This window comes from Elephas maximus, chromosome 17 (assembly GCF_024166365.1).
Source record: "Elephas maximus indicus isolate mEleMax1 chromosome 17, mEleMax1 primary haplotype, whole genome shotgun sequence".
Taxonomy (NCBI): domain Eukaryota; kingdom Metazoa; phylum Chordata; class Mammalia; order Proboscidea; family Elephantidae; genus Elephas; species Elephas maximus.
Window position 1 is genome coordinate 77,838,786 of NC_064835.1, and position 25,262 is coordinate 77,864,047.

At 37.1% G+C, this 25,262-nt stretch overlaps 1 protein-coding gene across 1 annotated transcript; it reads right to left on the reverse strand.

The window, feature by feature from the left end:
* Positions 1 to 480: 480 nt before the first annotated feature.
* Positions 481 to 24,780, reverse strand: SLC5A7 (solute carrier family 5 member 7). The gene is made up of 8 exons (XM_049857298.1): positions 24,603 to 24,780; positions 19,970 to 20,083; positions 18,884 to 19,039; positions 11,510 to 11,658; positions 8,150 to 8,293; positions 4,684 to 4,837; positions 2,345 to 2,562; positions 481 to 1,110 (listed from the first exon to the last, which is right to left on the reverse strand). The coding sequence occupies exons 1-8, from the start codon at positions 24,778 to 24,780 to the stop codon at positions 481 to 483; spliced, it is 1,743 nt and encodes a 580-aa protein (XP_049713255.1).
* Between the last annotated feature and the right edge of the window lie 482 nt (positions 24,781 to 25,262).

The following is a 25,262-nucleotide window of genomic DNA, read 5'->3' on the forward strand; positions in this document are numbered from 1 at the left end:
GTTGGCAAACAAATGTAGAAGGTACGAGTTATTTGTGTAAAAATATGGTAATCATCATGTTAAGAAAAATCAGCTGATTAATTTATTGCACCATTCATAGATACATCAACAAACAAGGTTTCTATCAAGACTGTGCAATTTCATTTTTCTTATGTTCTAAAACATCTACTTCCCTTTTACGTAATAAATATAAATACTCTGGTCATTGGTTCTTTGAAGGGAAGCTTTATTCATTCTTAAGTACTTACAAAACTATCATCAAAATCAAAACTACTATGGATGAGAAAGGAAGTGGTTGCTTTCATAGGTGTTTCCTTCTAGCTTGGCTTGTATCTGTGCAATTGCACTTTATGTGGGCTTTTGTCTTTCTGAACCTTGTTTATATTTCTTTTTAATATATTTTTTTAGATGCTGCAAACCATCTTTCCAGGACTATGGTATTACAGTGCTCTGTTTGAAAAAGCAGTATTTTGTTTGGGGTCATTGCAAATTGTCTTCAGTCCCAGATCCTTCTGGACTGGAATCAATGTCAAGGAGGGCCTCTTTATTGGTGAAAGTTGAGCTGAGAGTTATGCTCTGTCGAGGCTTCACAGGTGCAAGTTCATCTAACTTAATATTCTCATTTTTGACCAGAATTGTCTTATCCATGTTTTCTTCACTGTGCCTTGCAACAACAGCATCAAATACATCTAATTTTGGTGGCAAGGTTCCACTTTCGAATAGGTACTTGACTAGATAAGAGATGCAAATGTTGGCTAAGAATGAGCTAACCATGGCAATCGTTTTAAATGGGAATCTTTGATTATAGATACCATTCTTATCAGAGTAATAGCCAGGGTAAAAGATCAAGGGCTGCAGGTATAGATATGGCTCCCCTCCAGTTATTCTCAGGAAAAGGCCAGAAACATAACCTGCCACAGCCCCATACGTGTTGGTTCCCTTGATGAAGAGCACACAGAGCAGCTGTGGGAAGATGATGATGTAAATGAGGTCTGAACTGAGGTACCAGAGCCCATACACAGTCTTCGTTAACAAGGCCATGGCTATTGCAGAAGCTCCAAACACACACACAGTGATTCTCATGACCCAAACAATTTCCTTGTCTGATGCCTGTAAGAAATTGCCACAGTGTCAGATTTTCATGCAACATGTTGGCTTATTTAGGCAAAGAATAAGATACCATTCCGTGCTTTAAAACTGGTCTAAAGAATCCCCTCTATGGGCACAATCAACCTAAACTACAGCATCCAGATCAAGCAAACCAGGTGGCCTCCCAGGTGGGCCTTTGCAAGGAGTTTATGTATACCATATGGATGACATATAGAACACCTGAGTCATTCCCTGAATGCATGGGGGAGAAGACAAGTGAGCTAACATGGTGTCATGGAGGAACAATAAAACTAGGAAGGATTTCTCTTATTTTACACATTAGAAAATAATTCTTCTGCGACAGTAAGAGAGCATCAACCATTCTTGCTTCCTCTCTCTGTAGGAGCCCTACAATATCTAAGGCTAGCCATTGTCTGATATCCTTACAGAGGGGTTGTCCAAGGAGTTTCTTTTCTGAGAAATGGCTGAGAATATTTTGTTAACCATGACCTAGAAAACTCAGAGGGCAGCAAAGCTTTAGTCAACGAAAAAGGTGGGCAGGGATTCTTGGCTCCCAAATGACCACATGGCATCTGTTATGAACCCACTAAATTCGATAAGGAAAACCAAATTAAGAGATCATTTTCTGATGATGGTAGACTTGGGAGTTCAAGTGAAGAGCAGGACAAATATTACAAAAATATCAAGTGAAAGAACTTGCTCACCATGTACGTCTTCTCTCAGAGTTCTCAAGTTTCCTATAGTATTAAATTGAACTAACTTTTTTGTTAAAATTTTTCTAGTTTCATTATTCTTTCATCAGAAAGACAAAAATTCAAACTATAGCAATATGACTGTACCTCTTGAAAATAGTTATATTGATCTGTCTCCTTCAGTATTGTATAATTGCATGCATTGATAATATTCATTTTCAGTATTATTAATATTCATTATCATTCAATCTTATATGCTTACTCAGAGTAGGATCTGATTTTACATAGACGTTAATGAGTATATAATTGTACAACTGGTTGCCGTCGAGTTGATTTCAACTCATAGCGACCCTACAGGCAGAGTAGAACTGTCCCAAAGGGTTTCAAGGACGAGCTGGTGGATTTCAACTGCTGACCTTTTGTTTAGCAGCCTGAGCTCTTAACCACTTTGCCACCAGGGCTCCATATAATTGTATATATACAATAAATACTACAATAGCAACAATAATAATAAATAACAAGTTTAAAAAGACTGTTCTTACATTTTGTCTGAATGAAAGCTGGTAGATGTTCCGAGCAAACATTGAACTTGCTGACAAGATGGAAGAATCTGCTGATGACATAACAGCAGCAGACACTGCACCAAGACCAAATAAAGAAATGTACATGGGGCAGAGATACTGCAGAACAATTGGTAAAATCATGTCTGCTTCTCCCTTAGTCTTGGGATCTTGAGGCTTATATGCAGTCTGGTTCCAATCTGTTGAATAGAAACAATAACAATGAACTATCAAAAATGCTATATATTCTTTGCCCATCTGGGGGTCATTCTATTTACTAGGAAGCCTTTGAAACAAATTCAGAATCTTTTATGTTAATCTAATTGAGTGGGAAGTACATATACTGATCCAATTGAATTGTTTTTATACATCCTGGCTTCCAATGGGCAGTGGTTACAGTTAGCCTTTATTCACAATACCTACACAGAACATGATGTGAAATACTTGTAACTTTCCTGCAATAATGTAGTGTTCTGGTGCCATTACATAGTGTAGAATCATAGAAAAAAATGCTCTTACCCTGAATTATATTTTTCTCCAATCTTTTGGACATGTGAAAGGACACTAATTTTTCATTCCTTCTTGCTCAAGTTATTCATGTGTAAATACTTACAGAGATTAGTGGGGCTATTCTCACCCATCTTCTTCCTGTACATAAACTTGGTTTTAGAGCTACTGTCACATTATTTTTTCCAGCACCTAGGGCCTCCTTGCATAGGATTCCACTTACTAGAACTGGGAAGCGTGCTACATTAAAGGCAGCATGTTTTTATGAATAAAAAGTGCAGGTAGGCATAAGGCTCAAATTTTGGGAAGGTTTTGAACTTCTAGTGTAATAGGACTTGAGCCAAAGTTTATTTTTGAATATAGCTTCTTTACTTTTTAATTCTAGCACAGGTTGAAGAATAGAATAGAATCTGTAACAGCACATTAGTATAGTTTCTTTTTTATTTGCTGGATTTCTTTAATGTCATGATTACGATACCAAGTAAGAGCGGTTTCCCTTGGGTTGTACTATTTTTTCTTCCCCTATCTTTCTCACAGTTGTTCAAAGCCATGCTTAGATAAAGCCAATTTTGTAGCATTAACTGAGGTGTTATGGTACCAGAAAAAACAATCAAGATTGTTTACCTAATTCAAGAGAAATAGGTTTTATGCTGTTTTTATGAGTCTGTTGTCCTACAACACACACACACACACGCACGCACACACACACACACACGGCCAGGTCTGTTTTCTCCTTGTGAAATAAATGACGTCTTTTATTCACAGGCAAGCACTGAATACTATCTGTGCTTGCCATCTTTTTAAATGTTTATGTCATGGATGAGCAGCTAGGATGGACAGTGTATACTATAAACCATGATTGGTCTTCTAAAAATTAAATAATCCAAGAAATAGTTCTACTCATTGAAGTCAAAATACTCATGTGAACATTACCCAGAATCATCTTTGCAAAACACAGCAGGGTGAAAGGTGAACTTTCTTTAAACCATTTTGATTACCACTACCTAGAAGATTCCTTCAAATTTGGGTTAATGCAGTATATTTCCACTAAGTGCTCATGGAACTTGTACAGCATGGGAACATAAAGGTCAGGAGTAATTAGAGATAAGTTCATTCAAATTAAGAGCATGTTTTTAAAAAATGTTCTACGTGAAGATTAACTGCGTGATAAATATGCTATAAGTTACATAGTACCTTGGTTTATCTTTTTCCTACATATTTATTGATTTATTTTCCCAAGAATAAAAACTCTTAACAAACCATTGAAAATATAAAGCAGGAATTTCAAGTTCAAACAATCTTTTGGTGGTCATGATACCCGTTTCATGGTGAAGACAGGTAAACTTCTTCTAAACAAGTGGCTCTCAACCCTGGCTGCAGTTAGACTCAACAATGGAATTTCTTTAAAGAAACCCTGATGTCTGGTTCTATCTCAGACTGTTTAAATAAAATCCCTGGGGGTAGGCAAGAAATAGGTATTAAAAAAAAAAAAAAAACTCCTCCCCTTACCCTAGGTGATTTTAATACACAACCTTGGTTGAGAACCATCGCTGACATAAGTACACATAGTTAGTAAAGAAAAATGCCTGCATTTGGGGTGTGTGCTCACAAATGTTTTATTGATGGAGTAGCAGTCCCCAAAACTTTGGAGACCATTGAATTTTAAGACAATTTGTTGAGTGCTTTACCAAAGGTATATATGGGAATGTACATGAGTGAAGTCGGGAGGTGGATCAGTTGGTGGTAACCGGCAAGTTAACTGGAATTGTGGTGAAGCTTGAATGGGTCAATTAGTGAAGCTATAAGAGATTTACCTGTTGATGCTCCAATGGCCCCAATGAGTACGGGTGGTAGAGCCATCACCAGGCACCCGAAAGCTGCCAGGAAGGAAAGCACTTGAGCATAAGTGGCTGAGGATGAAGACAGAACCCTCTGGAAATAGGCTTGCCACGGGATTCCACCCAGTATCTGCATGGAAATCACATGGACTCACTTCTGAATCTGAGGCAGATAGCATCTATCATAATTTTTTAAAATTAAGCCTTATTATAATCACATTTATAATATTAATAAATATGGCTCTAAAGTATAGAAAATGCCACATGTTTGAATTCACATAATTATGTTATTGTCATATTTATACTTTCAATTGTGCAGAATTTCCTCAAGTTCTTTTCCTTCGTAATTACATAAAATCATTCTTTCTTTTCATTTATTTACTTATTTCAAGCTGCATTAGAACTACCCAGAAGCCTTCAATTTGTTCTCATCTGGAAGTTGAAACTATCATAAAATATTGGGAAAAGATAAGAGTATGGAAGTTGGCTTTTAATTTGAATCCATACAACTCAATAAATATTTAGGGACTTGAGTGATGTGCTGGTCAGTGCAATAGTTATCAGCGTACAATGATGAATAAGCCATGTTTCTTTCCTGGGAGCTCATTACCCAGTGGGAGAGTAAATGCATTATAGTATTTTCCAAAGAGGAGTGTCCAAAGGATTTAAGACAATATATTGGTGCACCTGAAGAAAATGTTGTTGTTAGTTGCCATCAAGTTGGCCGTGACTCAGTGATCCCATGCAGAACAGAAGGAAACACTGCCTCGTCCTGCACAATCCTCACAATTGTTGCTATGTTTGAGCCCATTGTTACAGCCATGATGTTAATCCATCTCATTGAGAGTCTTCCTCTTTTTGCTGCTTCTTTACTTTACCTTCTCCAGAGACTGGTCCCTTCTGATAACATGTCCAAAGTACATGAGACAAGTGTCACTATCGTCTTTTCTAAGGAGCATTCTGGCTAAACTTCTTCCAAGACAGATTTGTTTGTCCTTCTGGTAGTCTATGGTATAGTCAATATTCTTCACCATAATTCAAATACATCAATTCTTCTTTAATCTTCCTTATTCGTTGTCCAGCTGTCACAGGCATATGAGGCGATTGAAAATACCAAGTTTTGGGTCAGGTGCACCTTAGTCCTCAAAGTGACATCGTTGCTTTTTAACACTTTAAAAAGGTTTGTAGCAGATTCGCCCAGTGCAATATGTCGTTTGATCTTTTGACTGTCGCTTCCATGGACGTTGATTGTGGATCCAAGTAAAATGACATTCTTGACAAATTCAATATTTTTTTGTTTACCATGATGTTGCCTATTGGTTCAGGTGTTAGGATTTTTTGTTTTCCTGAAGGCTGTAGTCTTTTACCTTCATAAGTAAGTGCTTCAAGTTCTCTTCACTTTCAGCAAGTGAAGAAAATATATGAGCTCTATTTATACTCATTTTTAGTTAATTCTTATAAACTATATAAGAGTTTTTATTAAATAGTTTATATAACATGTTAGCACAGTACATATAACAAACTCGTTGCCATCAAGTTGATTCCAACTCATAGTGACCCCATAGGACAGAGGAGAACTGCCCCATAGGGTTTCCAAGGAGCAATTGGTGGATTCGAACTGCCAACCTTTTGGTTAGCAGCCTGAGCTCTTAACCACTGCACCACCAGGGCCCCATACCTATATTGGAAGTGTACTTAAAATTTTTATTGGTGATATGTGCAACCAAAAGGTATGTATGGGACCAAAAATGAGAAACAATTAACTGGGGGCAAATACGAGAGTAAGGATAAGCGGCATGGTAATCAGGAAAACCTACAGAGTTGTACTGATCCTTGAGCATTGAAAGGGTGTTATCTGGTGAAGATGGAGAGAGAAGACAGTACCTGGAACAGTAACTAATATGAAGGGAAAAAGAAAACCAAACGCCTATGTAGCTGTAGGAGTGCTATGTGTTGGTATGGCTAGAGGTCAGGTTATGTGGGAGTGCTTAGGCAAGAGGCTGGAAAAAGTTTTTCATGGACTATTGACACAGTCCTCTATCGGGCATAGAGTAGTAGCTCAACAAATGCTTGTTATATAAATGAATGAAGAAATGAGTGTCATGTATCACAATGCATTGTAATTTCTTCTTTAATTGCCTCTTCCTCCCACTGTACTCTAAGTCCTAGGTTGTCTTATCATTCATCACATGTTGATTTCAAAAGAATTTATCTCTTATAAAGGCCATATATGTTCAAAAGTAAAAAAAAAAAATGTTAAAAGAAGAAATTAGTGTGGCACAGGGCAAGGCCTTTGAGGTCTGTGATCCTCTATTTCAACCCCTACCTCAGACAATGGTGTGATTACCAACAAATTCATATGTTTCCTGAACCTTCCTCATCTCTTTCATATAAATACCTGCCAAGGAGATTTTACTGCCTGCTCCAGTAAAGAATTTCCTGGTAAAGAAGCAGGAAAACATGAAAACAAACATGTTATCAGTGGTGAACTGGAGGGCTTCTTTCCTTAATGATTAAGAAATATGTTGGCTCTTAATTTTCTAGAATGTCTACAATTTTGAATTGAATGAAGAAAGGGATGAAATATTATGCACTTTTTTTTTTTTTACTGGGGCAGACATTCACTTTAGTGTTGGGTAATACTAAGATCCAGCAAGTTGCCATAAATATAATAAAGTAAAATCACAAACTATTATGAATCTTCCAAAGAAGAAATGAAAATGACCAATTTCCCCTTAAATGTAGATATAAAAAGTAACCTATATCTTACTTTGAGATCAAATATGGTACACTATTTTAATACACTATCTCTTTAATTAGCAAAAAAAGTAAAATGTAGTAGGTTGGATTTGGTTGGATTATGTTTTTGTACCTATCCTCTCAGGCCAATGCCTTTGTCCCAAGGTTCTGCATGTTCTCAAGCTGCCTCTGGCTTTCCGGGGCTTCTCTCTTGGCATCATTCCCAAGTGACAATTCTCTTCCAACCTCAAAATAATTTATCTCACACACTTAGGACTGTATGACACCACTAATTTGCTTATTCTGTAATTCAAGACTGCACGAGTTACTTATTCCAGAAGAAATTGACTTTTATTGATTTAATCCAAAAGACAAAGACTTTTAGATGACTTGGTTGTTAGATTGGGGAAGGTATTTGGGGGTAGGACATGGTGCTCCTTAACTTAAATTGCAACTGAAATGCTGCCTACACACCACACACGCCGCCGTGGATGCTATCCTCTGAAGGCCTTGTTTGCTTCCTAGCTTTGACACTCATCAGCTTCCACAGTCAGTGACTCTACCCTTCCAATACAGGGTTGTCATTTTAGAATAGCCTTCATCATCCAGTAGGTAAATTTTACTTGTGAAAATGAAAATCTTAAAAATGCATTTGATTTTAGGACTCATTAAGCTGCATTCCTCAGCTGAAAGCATCACTTACCAATAGCAGAAAACTATCAAGCCATGTGTAGACTTCAAATGGTTCAATGGTTCCCAGCCAAGGTGCCTGGTATTTGGCATGCACAGCAGTGAACCCGATGTCAGTAACTGCAGGATGTGACAGTGCAAATGGCACACTGATCCACTGGAAGCAAAGAGTGACAGCAGAGTGTCAGCCTATGATTTTTCACTATCTAGTATTTTTTTTTTTTTAGCATATGCAAGATTTATACTCTTATTTTTTTCTCACAGATCACATAACCCAACAGTTCCTCTTGTTACGAGGGAAAAGGACCTGAAACCATGTTCTCTGCGTGATATTACGGAATACTGATTTAGAAAAATTAAAGTAAGACAATGTCTACTTCTGTGATTCATTACGCCATATCATATGAACTGGAGCCCTGGTGGCACAGTGGTGAAGAGCTTGGCTGCTAGCCAAAAGGCTGGCAGTTCGAATCCACCAGTTACTCTTTGGAAACCCTATGAGGCATTTCTACTTTGTCCTATAGGGTTGCTATGAGTCAGAATTGACTTGACAGCAACGGATTATCATATGAATTATAGGACCAGTCACCAAATGCCTTTGTGGATGAAAGCATTAAATTTAAGAACATTACATATATTAATTTTTGTTCTGTTTCATTTGAATTAGGGGACAATTTCCATTCACTAAAGTGACTATGCAAGATGTGGTTGAGAAACTGGTGCGTAAAACAAATCTTCAAGGGTAGACCCTATATGAAGAGGCAGAAAAAGAAGGCGTTAAAGAAAGAAATGGTCTGGTTGAGCAAGGCAAAGAGTAGAAGACTATATGGGGTGTGTGTGTGGGTGTGTGTGTATTAGGTGATTGGGTTTAAAGGCATAGGGTGATATAGGGGAATGGAAAGATAAAGAGATGTGTGAAAAAAAATTTGAATTGCAAGCTAAGGGATTCGTATTTCACTCTTCAGGCAACTGCAAGCTAGTGGAATTTCTTTTGAGTTTTCATATATTTGAAGATCAGGAAGAGCTATAAAGTGGTACTGAAATAACCCCATAAAGACCTGAAGCAGAGTGGTGACACTAGAAATGGAAAGATACTGGTACTGAAAAGGATTATGAAGAGAGTGTCAACAGCCCTATAATTCTAACAGGAAGAGAGCAGTCAGGGAAAGGGAAGACTAACATACGGACCTGAAGCTTACACAGTTTGGGATATAGGAAGATGATGATAAAATCAACAGAATCAGAGAAATTGAGAAGAGGGGATGGTTTAAGATATAAGTTGACTAAGTAATTAGTATGCATATAAACCAATTTGAAAATTGGAAAACAGATCATTCTTGGACTTTATACAGCCAATTGAATGCATCCTTCATTAGTTACCAACAAAATGTGTTATAATTGAATTTTGCAGTAGAAAAACATTCTAGCACATATCCTGATGGCATATATATATTTGTCCTGACATTCTTATACGAGCACATTTGATTTATGTGCCAGCGTGTTTTAAGTTCTAGTCTCATAGAATGCAGTAAGAAATCACATATATCATCAGTAAATAGATTCATCCCTTGGGATTGTGTCTCTTAGACTCTCAAGTGCAATCAGTCACGAGATCTGCCATTGCCAAACGAACTTGACCTATGATGTTCTGAACAAAGATTTGTTTCTGGGTTTTCTGTTTTATTTTTGGAAGTTTATGGTGATACTAACAAAAATTCAGAATTTCAGCACCATCCTCTCGATCTTGGCAATTTCAAAAATAAACAATGGAAGTCCTTGAATAAATTAAATATTCTCAAATTCGTTTAAAAGAAGGATGAACAAAATTTTGTGAAATGCAAATAAAACATATGGGAGAGAAATAGGAAACATTATAATCATTCCAAAAAAAAAAAAACCTGTTGCCATCGAGTCGATTCTGACTCCTGGCCACCCTATAGGACAGAGTAGAACTGCCCCATGGTGTTTCCAAGGAGCGGCTGGTGGAGTCTAACTGCTGACCTTTTGGTTAGCAGCTGTAGCACTTGACCACTACACCGCCAGGGTTTCCTAATCATTGCTAGCGTATGTAAATTTACAGTTAAACTTTCAATCTAATTTTTTCAGTTCTTTTAAATTTTCCTCCTGGATATTATTAGAGATGTTAGAAAGTAGAAGAATGAACATAAGATTCATTTCTTCATTTTTAAGTGTCCAGTGTAAACACTATAATAGAGTGAAAAGTCTTTCAGTATGAGAAAGATAAAGAAAAGCAGGAGAATCAAGGGTGCCTGGACCATCCTTGAGAAAATGAGTCACGAATCTTCCAATTAGCAGGCTGATTCTTGTGGCCTTCACACAAGGGCATTGCCCCTACAGGGTGCGCAAATAAAATAATGCATGTGAAAGGCCCCAGCACAGAGTAGAGACATCATAAATAAGAAATTTCTTTACCATTCCTTTGATATGTTTTAGATTTTGCTTTTTATTTCATAAGTAATTATAATCTTCATGTTTTAAGATGTGAGTTCACAAAGAATCAACAATGACTACAATATGTCCATGATATACACAAAAGTGCTTTTACTTTAATGCTAATAATACTGTCTTATAAAACATAATATTTTTTACTTAATACTTACACGTATATTATTTAATTTAATCTAGGACTTACAAAAACTAGATAATAAATCTTTCTAGTGCCTTATATAATTAGAACTTTTCTTTGTTTTTAGATGCCAAATGGTGATGATTAATATTTGAAATCCCCCTTTTTTTCCAGAGGCCTCACATGAAATAATTTCTTACTCCTACAAGCAGTAGAATAGATTAGCCAAAAGGAATATAAGGGGAAGTTAAGAGACTTGCACACATTAGCTCTAACGTTTTTAAACTATGAGGAGAGTGTGGACATCAAAACTCAAAGAAGATCACACATACATTTCCACCAAAAATAGGCATAAGGAAAGGAAGAACTAGATCTTTCTAAGACTTAAACTAAGGGCACACTTCCATGTCCAAATCTAACAAATTAGAGTTTTTCATCTTATTAACTCATAGGGAAATATAAAATTGGATACAGTATGTGAGTTATTATGTATTAGTCATGATGGGGAATAAAATTTGTACTAATTTTTGTTGAGTTAGTATAAAATGTTTTGTCTTTAAAAAAAAATAAATCCGTGTCCCTAACCCACCAACCCGCTGCCATTGAGTCGATTCCCTAGGTTCACCCTTTAGCCAAATAGTAGACAGGCCTGTAAAACAAGATGAGATTAATGGGCACACCAGCCCAGGGGCAAGGATGAGAAGGCAGGAGGGGACAGGAAGAAAAAAAAGAGAAAGAAAAAAAGCAAAAAAAGAAGAAAAAAAATCTGTGGATGTCCACACTCACCAGTCCTACAAAAATGCAAAAAAGCTGAACGACATCCGTGTAGGCCACTGAGTAGAGTCCCCCCACCAGGGTGTACAGAATGGCAATGACTGCTGAGACAATGACAGAAGCATGTACGTCCACGTCAATGATCACGCTGATGGTAGTTCCTGAAAAAAGCAAAACACGAGAACGCTGGGGTCAAGGTACTCAAATGGATCCCACTTCCTGTTCCAGAATACATGGAAAGTTCAGTGACAGGAAAGTATTTTTCTGTGTCATGTAAAATGTAGTAGATGGATGAAAGCTGCTAAAGTGAATTTTAGTTTTGAAATTTAAACATTTTTATATCTCAGTAAATTAAATAGAGGAACCCTGGTAGTGCAATGATTAAGTGCTTGGCTGCTAACCAAAAGGTCGCTGTTCAAATCTACCAGCTGCTCCATGCCACAGTTCTGCTCTGTCCTATAGGGTCACTATGAGTCGAAATCTACAGAGCACACAACGATAAGAACAAAAAATTAAATATGCATATATATACACACATAAATTTATAATCCTTTCTGAAATTATGTGGCGGACACCTGGAACTCATGATAAAAAACAAAAAATACCAACCCCCTTGCTGTCGAGTGAATTCCAACTCATAGCAATGCTATAGGACAGAGTAGAACTGCTCCATAGGGTTTCCATGGAGCAGCTGGTGGATTTGAACTGCTGACCTTTTTGGTTAGCAGCCAAATGCTTAACCACTGAGTCACCAGGGTCCCTGCCACCGTGGTTCATTAAATCCTGATTAATTTAATTCCACCATAAAAGCTTGCAATAATTTTACCAACTATCTGAAACTCTGACTTAATTAAATACTTACGATGTATAAACTGACACCCATGAGAAAAACAAGCCTTTGTGATCAGCAGATTACTCATTACCATACTTTACAATTAATATTCATCTGCTATTTTGCATTCACTCTGCTTCCTGGTAATTTTTGATAGCTGACAAATGATGCCAAAGGCTTGACACAAATTTATAGGAGAAAAATCATAAAATTGGTAAATAGTATCTATCAACATTTTCTCTTTAAAATTCACAAAAAATCAGGGCTATCTTATTTAGTTAGTGGAATGCATTATTCTTAAGGACACAAAATGCCTACTAACAAGGGTTAGCTACATGACGTTTCGCTGGGCCACCATACTGCGTGTTCCTGGGATGCACAAGACAGGGAGAACATCAAAATTGCAAGCTGCTCAGAAGAGAACAGCTGGCTCTAGTGACAGGCAGAGGGACTTTCCAGGAACACAGCAGGTATAACTTTCAGAGGGGATTAAAATAATGCTGACCCTTACAAGATTAGCACAAAGTAGGATACAGGCAGTCCTGGGATTACAAATGTCTGATTTAGGGACAACTTGTACTTGCCCTTTAATATTATGTGAATTTGCCTTCACTTTGAAATGCACGAACCAACCCTCCAAAAAACCAAAGGCACTGCTGTTGAGTCGATTCCGATTCATAGAAACCCCATAGGGCAGAGCACAATCACCACATAGGGTTTGTAAGGCTGTAAATCTTTACTGAAGCAGACTGCCACGTCTTTCTCCTGCTGAGTGGCTGGTGGGTTCACACTGTCAGCCTTTTGGTTGGCAGCCCAGTGCCTTGACCACTGTGCCCCCAGGGCTCCTGAACCAACCCTTAAACCAAAAACCAAACCCACTGCTGTCCAGTGGATTCTGACTCATAGCAACCCTATAGAGTAGAACTGCCCTGTAGAGTTTCCAAGGAGCAGCCTGGTGAATCCGAACTGCCGACCTTTTGGTTAGTAGCCGTGGCACTAACCACTGTACAACCAGGGTTTCCAAGCCAACCCTTACAACAAATCCTTCGCCACAATTACTTTCACCTGCTGCACGTGCAGCTTCTAAATCATTGAAAAGGCTTCCAGCCTTTTCTTGCACTAAACCAAAAGCCAAACACATTGGCATCTAGTTGGTTCTGGCTTATAAGGACCCTATAGGACAGAGTAGAACCGAGCCATAGGGTTTCCAAGGAGCAGCTGGTGGATTTAACTGCTGGTCTTTTGGTTAGCAGCCAAGCTCTTAACCACTGTGGTACCAGTGCTCTTCTTGCACTAACGTAAGGCTAAATAAGAACCGTAGGCATCTGCTCTGACTTACCTACAAATTCTTAAAGACACACTCAGGAACAGATCTTGTTCATAACCTGGGGACTTACAATGATGCTGTGTAGTTGAAACCAGCACCAGGACTCCACTGGGGGCATAAAATGTAGCCCCAGAGATCACCCAGTTGAGACCCGTCCTCGGACGGACAGCCTCCTGGTCAGCCAGTTGCTCCACCCGCCGGCTGTAGGGTGCCCTGCTATGGGCCATTGTTTGGGTACCATTGCTTCCGGTCTTGTAAGAGCACTGCTATGAAACTGCTCCAGCATCAACAACTGCACCTCCAGACTCGTCTCTGGAGATCCTGATCCTGGGGACGCCATCGCCCCACGGGATTCTCTGCACCATCCAGGCTCCCCTGACATGACATGGAACAGGTCAGTTCCACTCATAGGACACCAATATCCCGAAGGGTTCTAGTTCTGAAGGGCATATTTTTATGTAATTTTCATCATCAAAATTTTAAACCTGTCTTAGAAATAAATTTAGTTTTCTTTCACTTTATAAATTTGTTTCTCATATTTGTTGGTTTCTGTATTTCCAATGGAGCCCTGGTAGTACAGTGGTAAAGAGCTCAACTGCTAACCAAAATGTCGGCAGTTCAAATCCTCCAGCTGCTCACTCTTCTGGGGTCACTCTGAATCAGAATTGACTCCACCGCAAGGGTTTTTTTTTTTTTTTTTTTGGTTTTATATTTCCAACAATAATGTTATGCTCTGGACAGTCTGAACCACTGTGATTCTTGGACCATCAACTAGAATTCACATATTGGTTCTACAAATCCTTTTTTCCATTGTCAGAAATGCATAGTTTGTATCTTATATTATTAAATGCAGAAATGATAGAAATGCTAATACACACGCTAGCAATTCTGGGATTGTTTCTGGTGCCATCATTTGTAGTCAACTGCTTACCCTCCACCACCACTTCTCAACTGGCATACTAATAATGTCTGTAATCCACAAGAGAAGAAAATCCAAAACAGATAACATTGTCAGATATTTTCATCTACAATAGCAATATGAATTTTTTTCAAGACAATTTTTTATTCTTTTTGCTTTAGTAATAAAATTAAATTTCTTTCCTGAGCAATAAACCAATTAAATAGAAAAACCTGGTAAGGAGTTGGAGGATGAAGACAAAAGAAAGAGGACAAATATTTTTAAGTGGCTTTGGATAATTGACTGATTATATATATATAGAACAGGTTGTTTTTTGTATTTTTTTTTTTCCTCCCTGAAGATTCTTTATTTCACATTGAAGCTTCAGTTTCAACTCATTGCCATTCTTGGTGTGGTTCACCACTTTAATAACAATTCCAAGTCATTCCCCGTGAGTTCTAGAACGTTCAGTTATTGCCCTTCCCTCTTTGAATACGATTTAATTTTCTATACACTACTGAGAAGTCTATTAATCCTGGACTTCCAAAGAGTAGGGAGGGTTTGTGATATAGAAGAAAGATCACTGGACTGGGATCCTAAGTATCTGGGGTTGTCGTAGACTCTGCCATTTGGTCGTAACTCTGATTTTGGAAAAGTTACCTACCTCTCACCTTTTCTCACCTGTCACAGGGATGTTGTGGGAATCTAACGAGATAATAGATTCTATTGTAAACATACGATATTTATCTAAAATGTTTCATGAGTAACTCAATCGTAGTGAGTAAAATCAGTTATACTTCCAAATCTGCTGTGAAATATTAGTCTATTTGCCCAGCCACGAAAAGAAATATATTGTAGGTACAGTTATGTGAAAAATCCACCAAATTTGCACTGATAGACTGGTAAATATAAATTTCTTTGAAAAGTTATAATGAGGCTATTTATTTATACTAGGTTGATAATTTAAGAAAGACTCTTCCATGTTCCGGTGGTGAACTATTCACATTTACAGTAAGATGCTAGTGAATCTCGTACTTTTTAATTCTTAAGTATCCCGAGTTATTTCTGACAAGCAAGAACTGAACTATGTCCACTTACCAGTTTTGAAGAAAACATGGGTATTAATTTCAAAACACACTCATACTTTTCTTACCGAAGGGTAGGTTTCATAACTGTTCTTTGGTATGTGTGAGTACGTGTATGTAGTGTGCACATGCATGCATAGATATTAACATGTTTTAAAGTATACACAAGACACACATAACATAGAAACATAACCAATTGCAACAGAGTTCAGAGTTTAGCTATTGTTTTACATTTATAGAACAATTCAGAAGCATTAGTTTATTAATTCTATTCTCCCTTCAGGGCTCTGTTGTATAAGTTAATCTTTATTCAGTGAGAGTGAACATTTTGTATTTTCTGTTAGTCATTCAGCCTACTCTTTCTTGATATCTCAGCAGGTAGTTTATTCTTAAAGTCAAAACTTTCTGGTATTGAAACCAATGGCAAATAAACTCCCGTTTCTTTTTAGCTAATGAAAGCAAGGTGAGAAGGGAAGTGTAATTTTACACACTATTTTATTAGGATATAAGAGCAGTGGTAGTTGCTGAATATTATTATACGGCGCCAGGAAATTGTGACATTTTGCCCTGAGTTATTACAGTATTTTATAACTAGCAATTTCTCTTCTTTCCTACACCGAAGTTACTTTCTTATTGTACAATTGAGACCAAGAAAGTAAGAGCAGGTTATTTGGGAGTTTGGAGAGGGAAAAGAGAGGAAGTTATTACAACATACTATCTGACAGTACAGAGTCCTTCTCTGACAGCAGTCCTGGAGCCAGAAGACACCTTTGTGCTCTACTATATATAACAGCGAGGTAGATTATCTTACCTTACTTTTGTTCTGACCACTGAAAGTCTGCTTGTAGACTTAAGGCTTTTATTTCCATTTGTAAGGAGAGATGGGGGATAATACATACATATGTACCTAGATGCCAAAACATTGACATAGTTCACCAGGGAATGCTGTGGACCTTCCAACTCTCTCAATCTTCTAGAAGGAACTCAACACTCAGGATGGTTTGGATTTCCCCTTGATTAAAAGGTAGAGGATTGAGCCTGAAGATCTCCTATCATCCCGCTGAAATCTCTTGTTTTCTAAATCTTATAAGTGGGCTAAGAATCCAAGGGCCCACACAGCTTCTCCTTAGCATTAATTTATCTTTGTGGTAAATTAGACCCTAGATCCCTAAAAATGTCCACAACCCAATACTTTACAATGTAATGAGATTACAATGAGGAGAAAGGAAACAGCACTGGTATCACTTTTCTTCTTCTTTTTTTCTTTTTGGGAGAAAGTATAGCTATAACAGATTCGTTCATTCATTCACTTATTTGTGGCAGTGTTATAACTGTTAAGACGTAAGTCATACCTTCAAAGCGTTTATAATCCATTTTGTGATGTTGGATATTGGTCATGAAATAGAATAAACAGGCAAATAACCATACAAAGTGATAAATCCTATAAACAAAAATACCAGGTGCTTAAGGAACTCTATTGGAAAAGCACCCAACAAGTTCAGGGATGACTCCTACAACAAAGTGACATCTGTGAGAAGATCTGATGAACACTTAGTGGTTAGCCAGGCAGATGGTAATAGATGAAAAATGAGGAAATGAATGCAAAGCAGAGGACACCCAGGCCTGCAAAGTGTCAAAAGTAAGAGGGCAGGACTATAACTCAGAAAGACAGAGTGGGACAGATGGGGAGGGGATATTAAGAAGAGGGACTAATCAGGACCGGGTCATAAAAGGTCTTATGAGCCTTGTTAAAATATCTGATTTAAGCAGAAAAGGGACATGGTTAGGTTTGCATTTTAGAAAGATGAATCCGTCTATCATGTGGGGAGTACTAGAGGGAGACGGAACTGTAAGCAGGGAGAATGTAGTATTAATCAAAATGAGGGAGGCTGGAGGTGTCCCAGTCTGTGATAGGGTAAAACCAAGACAGAGGCAGGGAGGGATCCAAGAGGAGTGATGAAGAAGCCTGATGAGAGTGCAAGTGGTCAAGGATGGATCCCAGAGCTGAGCTGGGTAACTGGCAGGATGTAGGCGGACAGTGGGTGGGAGGTGGGATGGATGGTGGGGCTGTAGGTGGGGGGGGGGGTGCGTGAGTCAATGTAGACCCTCACAGTGGGCTCTACATCTTCTATCTGCCTCAATAGTCTCAGCCTGTTCCAATATTCTCAACTAGCCACAGATAGCACACTTCAACAGACCAATCATGAAGATGGCACAGGACAAGACAGTGTTTCATTCAGTTATACATAAGGTTGCCATGAGTCAGAGCAGTTTCAACGGCAACTAACAACAGCAACAACAACAAATATTTACCTCTAATATTAGATCGGAGGTGAGGAGAAGCTCAGGGATGGGGGAAAACCTTCTTTTTTGAGGAGAAATTCTTATCTTCTACCGTACATAATTTTTCCACTTACAAACCATAGAACTGTGTTTTTCAAATATCAACTCATTGAAATATTTCATGTTTAGAGTTTTGCCATGTGGTTTATATTATTACCCATTCCTTCAGCAGAGGACTGTTGATACCTCATTTTTTTTGAAATGTTATTTGTTGTTGGGATCGACACTTGGTTTTATGTTGGTTTTTAACTAGACACTTTATCAAGAAGCCAATATCTTCAGAAACTTTTTTTTTAAATGCATGCAATACTTTTCTTAGAGGATTTTAAATTGGTTTTCATATTAATTAACACAGCAGCTATTAGAAGGAAAAGCATTGGGAGGTAAAAGTTATTAGTCCACAGCAAGGAGACTATTGGAAGAACTTAGGATATGAAACACTTTTTACAATTTTTTTCAATGCAAATAATATGTATCCATACCCCCTTCCCCCCCAGCACATGGACCCTTGTTTTGAAAAATATTTTAGATAAGCTACACACACACAAAAAAGCTACACTTTAAAAAAAAAAAATGCTTAATTAATGCTTTGTTCAAAATCAAACATGACTTCCAAAAGCGACTTTTGATCATTATAAAATAACCTATAGTTGTCACTCTAATCATGCAATTTGGGTCAAAAACAAATGCAATTGAAATTGTATTTAACTCTGTAGCCATATTGCAGGTGAATGTAGAATTTCCATTAGTATTTTATGGATATAAAAATGGCTCAGAATATGGTTTTAATAAAACAAAACCTGAGAAGCCAAAGCTGAAGAAAGTAAAGTTGTGTATCTGATTTTCAGTCCACCAAAGAAGCACAGCTAGAACACTGTTTCACTGGTTCATTGGTCCTTACCTAAGGCAGAGAAGATCGATGCCGCCCAGAACATTTCTCCCATCAAGGCAGGGATAAATATGAGCCCACCCATGCGTTTTCCATAGATCTGCTGAAATGGGTCGAGCATTGTCACGTATCCCTTGGAACGCATAGGTTTTGCAAAGAACAGGCCACCTAAAGTGAATCAAACGAGTGTTTATGAGAAGATAAAGAATTCATAATAGTCTTTGCCAATGTTTTACTATGCTATAGTTTCTTAAAAGAAATTTTTTTTTTTTTTGAAACACCTATATGTGTTTAGAGCCCTGGTGGTACAGTAGTTAAGAACTCAGCTGCTAACCAGAAGCTTCACTCCTCCAGCCACTCCTTGGAAACCCTAAGGGACAGTTGTACTCTGTCCTACAGGGTTGCTACGAGTCAGAATCAACTCAACAGCAAGGGGCTTGGTTTTATTTTTTTTAATGTGTTGTGGAACCAGTCTGAAATATGAGATATTTAGTAATCAAATATAAATTTCTTAGTACACTTAACATTGTATGTATCCAAAGGACAACTGGGTGGCATAACTGAAGCATATAAATAGAAAATGTTGACCGGTACAGTGTTCATTAAAATGCTTTGATCCATTTGTATCTCCCAGCATAATGTTTAGAATAAGTACAGAATCTAATAAAACTATCCTGAGTGCAAAAAAAAAAAAAAAAAGAAAATTCCCTGTTATATAATATTTTTGACCTTTCATTAACTTGATTTAGAAAAAGAACTTCAGGTACAATTCACATTGATTCATGTTTAGTGATATATCCATGCTATTTTTGAAAGATACAAAACATCATTATGTTAAGAAATTCAGTGTTCTATTAACCACAGAGTACAAAAAAAATTTTTTTTGTAATATAGTCCATAATCAAAAGATCAAAGAAGCCAAGCATTCATATCCTGCTACTTACTAATTTCTGACAACAGCTACTTAGAAATTTCTGGGAACAATTTTTTTCCTGTAATAGTTATTCATATTGTTTGACTGGTTATTTCATTTGTTATTTATGCTCCTATTCTTTATGCTTTACTGAATGAGTCACTGAGATTTAAACTTTCACTTACCTAAAATCAGACTAAGGGAATATCCAATTGGTGCCTGAGCCCAAGCTAGGCCATAATCTGGTACGTACACCGCTTCGGCAGTCCCATTGATATAGCCTCCTCCAACCCAGGTGGCTGAAATAAATGAAACAGAAGGGAATGAGACTGTCTTACCTGTCACACCCTAGGCCTGCTCTGGCCAACGTAGTAGCCACTAGCTTCATGTAGCTATGAGCACTTGGAATACAACTAGTCCCAAATGAGATTTTTTCATAAGTGTAACATATATACTGCATTTTTTAAAAGACTTAGTATGGAACACTTAATATAAAATGCCTCAATAATGTTTTTTGTATTGATTGTATGTTGAAATGGAATATTTCAGTTAAATAAAATATATTATTAACATTAACTCACTTTTTTTTTTTACATTTTTAAAAGTGTCTTGTTGAAAATTTGACATCACATTTGGGGCTAACATAATTCTATTATACAGTGCTACTCTAGATGTTTTCTAAATGTGTTTAGTTATCAACACTTTAGTATATCATAAAGTCTGAGATCATACAGTATATTATATGATTATTCCATTACCAATAACTCTGTATCTTTACCCCGGCCCTTATAACAGTCAAGGGTCTTTCTTTCAATGCCCTTTTGCTTTAATTGTATTGATCTCTTCACATTGCTCATGACTGTTGTCATCAAAGAATCGTGTATGTGTGTGTGTGGGTGTGTGGGCAGGTGTAGGGTATATTTGTGTGTGTGGGTGTGTGGGGGGTGTAGGGTGTATGTGTGTGCGTGGCGGGTATAGGCTGTATGTGTGTGTGGATGTGTGGGTGGGTGTAGGGTGTATGTCTGTGTGTGTCGCAGGTGTAGGGTGTATGTGTGTGTGGGTGGGTATAGGGTGTATGTGTGTGGGCAGGTGCAGGGTGTGTGTGTGCTTTTCATCAATGGAGGCTTTTCTTAAACCTTGAGGATATATGATTCTGGAAAATCTGGTCTGCATGGCAATGGAGGTGCACTTACTACCTTGAATTGTTGGAAAGGGAGAGAGAATTCTACCCCAGGTATCCCTCTCTCTTACATTAGCTTTTCCTTTCTCTTCCCAACTAACCAGCATACACTTGGGGCCTAGACTAGCACTCATAATCGCTGAAAATGCTGACTGTGTACTCACGTGCAACTCTTCATTCTACTATGGGTCTTTTGCTAGGATAGTTGGTAGTGCATAGAGAATAATAAGAAAATACGTGTTCTTCAGATGTTCATAAATACAATTTTTGTAGTATAACAGCAAGAAGGAGGTTGCTCAAGGAACAAAGAAACCAGAGAAAATAGGTTTTGGCTAAACAAGATGGGGCCAAGAGTAATCTACAAATGCTTATCATTTTCTGTGAGCTGACAATATAATATTTGGACCTTGCTGAAAAATGCAGGTTAAATCTTTGCGGTTTATAATCTTTTAAGACTATATTCAAAGTAATCAAAATGATCCCTATATAAAATTATGAGGGATATTGACTGGTAAGAAGCTTAATTACCAGACATGAGACTGAATAAAATCTAATTCTAAAGAATTCTCTTAAATCTTACAATTGGACTGTAAATCAGTGAAAGAAATAATACATGTAAAAACTTGTTTAAGACGAGTGCTTCTGTTTATGTCTTTCAATCCAGTACAAGCAAAAAGGAGAGAGTATCTTGGGATTGATACTATTTTTTAAAGATTACCATGGAAAAACCTTGTTGCAAAGGAATTTAAGTACATATAAATGGGAGGTATATATACAAAATTCCAAAGGGGCAAATACATATTTAGCAATATGTCACTTCCGTCTCACAGTAGCTTTTACATAGGTTGTTAATAAATAACAAATGCTATTACTTGTTTTTCTCATTCTAAGCCCTACTGAAATTGCATATATGTCCTGAGTTTTGAAAAGCCTTGTACATTTCCTTCTTTAAAAAGGGGGCTTTTGAGTGGGCGTGAAACTAGGACCAGAAGAAATGAATTCTTTTAGGCATAGTACTGAGGCTTCATCTTCTTAGGGAGGCAACTCAAAACCAGCAATGTTTCATCGCACAAAGTAAATGGTCGGATGGTTGTACAAACACAAAGCTTATTAGTGACCATTTTGCATTGTGTAGGTCTCCTGTCTCTTGTCCAAAAAGAAAATTGGTGCCTGAATGACTGCAACTATTATAATACAGAAGTGAAGGCTTGGTTACTTATTACGATTAAACAAAATGCCTCAGCTGATATCAATTCAGTCCCTTCTATGCTGGAATTTGCTCCTTGCTTGTATATATATATATATTTTTATATTTTGTGTCAGATTTATGAGTGGGAACAAGAAATCTTTTAAACTATATGCAGTTTTTAAGAATCAACATTTGCGACCTCTCTCCTTTATCAGATATATAAAAGTCAATTGATTTGACAAGGTTTAGATGCTCTGATTCAGATTTTAAATAACTATGATATTGACTAAGGTTCTTTTTGGGCTCTGAGAGATTAAAAAACTTTAAAAACTGACATGGACCATGCGATCTTAAAAGCATTATTATCATAATTCAAATATTTTCTATAGACTTTAATAGTCTATTAGCTTAAAAAAATCACTCTAAATGATAAAATAAATTCTGGAACACTATAGGGATACGTTAAAAAATAACATTAAGCTTGAATAACAGAATATTGTAGTAATTTACACTGAACGGGATACTTTTGCATATAATAGGTCTTTCAACAGGTTTTTTTGAGTGAAATCAACAGCTTTTGTTGATTTTATTTTTTCCTATTTTGTTGTTTATTCTATTTTTCTCATTTTCTTTGTAATAGAACAAACCTGAGGGGAGTATAATCACAATGATTTAATTCCGCTTCAGAGATCCGAATAACATCTGGATCACAAGGGGCAAGAAGACATGCTGTTGCTACAATGAAAAATGAGAACTGAAGATACAGAGTTGTGTTTACTGTTTGTCAATAGGTGGATAATACAGCAAAGGCATAGGAAGCACTATGTCAACATTTCAATAAACTTGTCTGCAGGTGGTAGGTTTATCAGTGATTTTCATTTTATTATTTATGCTTTTTGTATTTTTCTAGTTTTCCAGATTATTCTTTTTAGTGTCTACTATTAGAAAAAGATAAATGTGATTATGAAATATTTCGCACAGTACAATTTGTTCTATGTATGTTTTATACAGAGAAAATGAGAAACAGAGGGTAGCAAAAAGACTCTTAACAGACAATGCATTTTTATAAAGAACTAGAGTGAAACCAGTTAGAGGGCTGTATATGGTATATTAAGGAGCCGCCCTGGGCTTGGCTGACAGGAGACCTGGGTTGGTCCTGAGTCTGGTCCTGGTTAACCATGGGACCCTGAAGTCCTTACTTAACCCCAGGTATATATATATAAAAAAAAAAAGGTATAAAGATCATATGAAATCACGATATTTGGCAAAGAGTTAAATAAACATAAAATGTGAACATAAGAAAGATACAATCTACACTTATAAATTTTTCTAGAACCTTGTGAGGTTTCAGATGGCCTCAGTCAAGGCATTCAAAATATACTCAGTCTTCACAGACTTGTTTCATAATAGAGATACAGGGTGATTCATTTTTCAGTAGCACTTTAGGATTGAAACTGGTTATCATTTGAATAAGATCTCTAATGAGCTATTTTTCCATTGGGTACTCAGAGTTCTTGTTAGTATGGGTTATACTGCTAATGTTTTAAAACCTATTATGATTCCATAATAAAATATATGTTGTTAGTAAATGTGTATCAAATAAGATTAAAGATATGATTTTAGATAGTTGTTTTTCAGGATGTTTTTAATGACCAAAGAGAATGTAGAAGGGAAACACGCCACCATGTCATCAATGACACAGAACCACCATCTCCAGAACAATGGAGGAGAGAATGTCAGCCTCTCCTAGCACAAAGAAGGTTTGGGTAGGAGAGGGCCACAAATGGTGGATGGTGGATTCACGGTAGGACACGCCCTAGGTTTTTTCCTTTTATACTAAGGTTCCTAGGAATTTTTTTTTTCCAGTGTCATGGATTTATTACATGTGATTCACTTCCTGTAAAAAAATTAGCTTATTAGATGGAAGAACTATTTCTCAAAACAGGGCATCAATTAATTTGGAATTGTTTTGACCTCAAATTGGTGTATTCAGGTAAAAACCCTCACTAATTGGTAATCATTGACAATTATAACTCAAGACAACTAAAAGCCATAACTTCATGCATGTGTGAATGAATATGATGAATGCTGACTTTATTATATTAACAGCGACACAACTTGTAAGACTAGGACTCTTTTGTCCTTTCATTCACCTCTTTGTTTTTCCTTGTTTCCACCCACTAAACAGCCCAGAGAGCCAAGATGTGTTCCATCAATATTTTTTTCCAGTGATTTATTATAAAATTATTTTGTTCAAGTACTGAGTTGAAACCATTTGATTTTTAAGTTTCAAATAAATACCAAGTTATTTTGAAAGTCTATGAGTGAGCATAACGAACCCCCAAAGAACAAAGAGCACATTTGCTTTTTCACTCTGAGACCACGTGCTGTACATTCAGCAAAGCCAAGGAATGGGCAGGCGGCATGGACAGAAGGCACCTGAACTTACCTGTCATGGTAAATGCACCCACCAGCAAACCAATATCTCGGCCACCAACTATTATGGCTTCACTGCGTTCTTCTTTGCTACCGCTGTTTTTGGTTCTCCAGGAAGCCCATATTCCAACCAGCAATATTAGAAGGTAGAACACAATGATAGCTATCAGTCCTTCCACATGGAAAGCCATTTTTATCTAGGGGTCCAGGTTCTTCTGCAGCTGGCTACTTCATGAAGGCTTCAAAAGAAATCACAGTAATGCATTGTACGTCAGCCAAGAGCTAAGCAGACTGAGGCAGCCAGGAATAAACCAGCTAGCTCCTGAGAAAGCTTGTGCCACTTCAAGAAAGAGTTATGTTGAAATGTTAAAGTCATAATCACCAACAAGTGTCTACTACGTTATTCTAATTCTGGTTAACAGTTTAACTTGGTTTAGTTTTCAAGAAATAGAAACATTCTGGAAGTGCTGTCTAACAAATAAATATAAGCGTAATCATTTTGTGTTTAACAAATCTTTTTAATTTAAAATTAATCTTGGCTTGAATTATCTTAACTCAGTAACTCTGCCAAGAAATCACAAGGAGTATCGCTGTGTTTGCTTACTGAAACTAAGTTATTCTGTAATGTCTTAAGAGTATCATAAAAGACTACTTTGAGGTATCAGACATATTT

Coding starts and splice junctions, on each gene's coding strand:
- SLC5A7 (XM_049857298.1), bottom strand. CDS start 24,780: ATGGCTTTCCATGTGGAAGGACTGATAGCTATCATTGTGTTCTACCTT. Junction 11,659..18,883: donor ATCGATCTTCTCTGCCTTAG/GTAAGGACCAAT, acceptor TGCTTTTTTCAG/GAACTACCATCAGCGTGATC. Junction 8,294..11,509: donor TTTGCATTTTTGTAGGACTG/GTGAGTGTGGAC, acceptor CTTTGCTTCCAG/TGGATCAGTGTGCCATTTGC.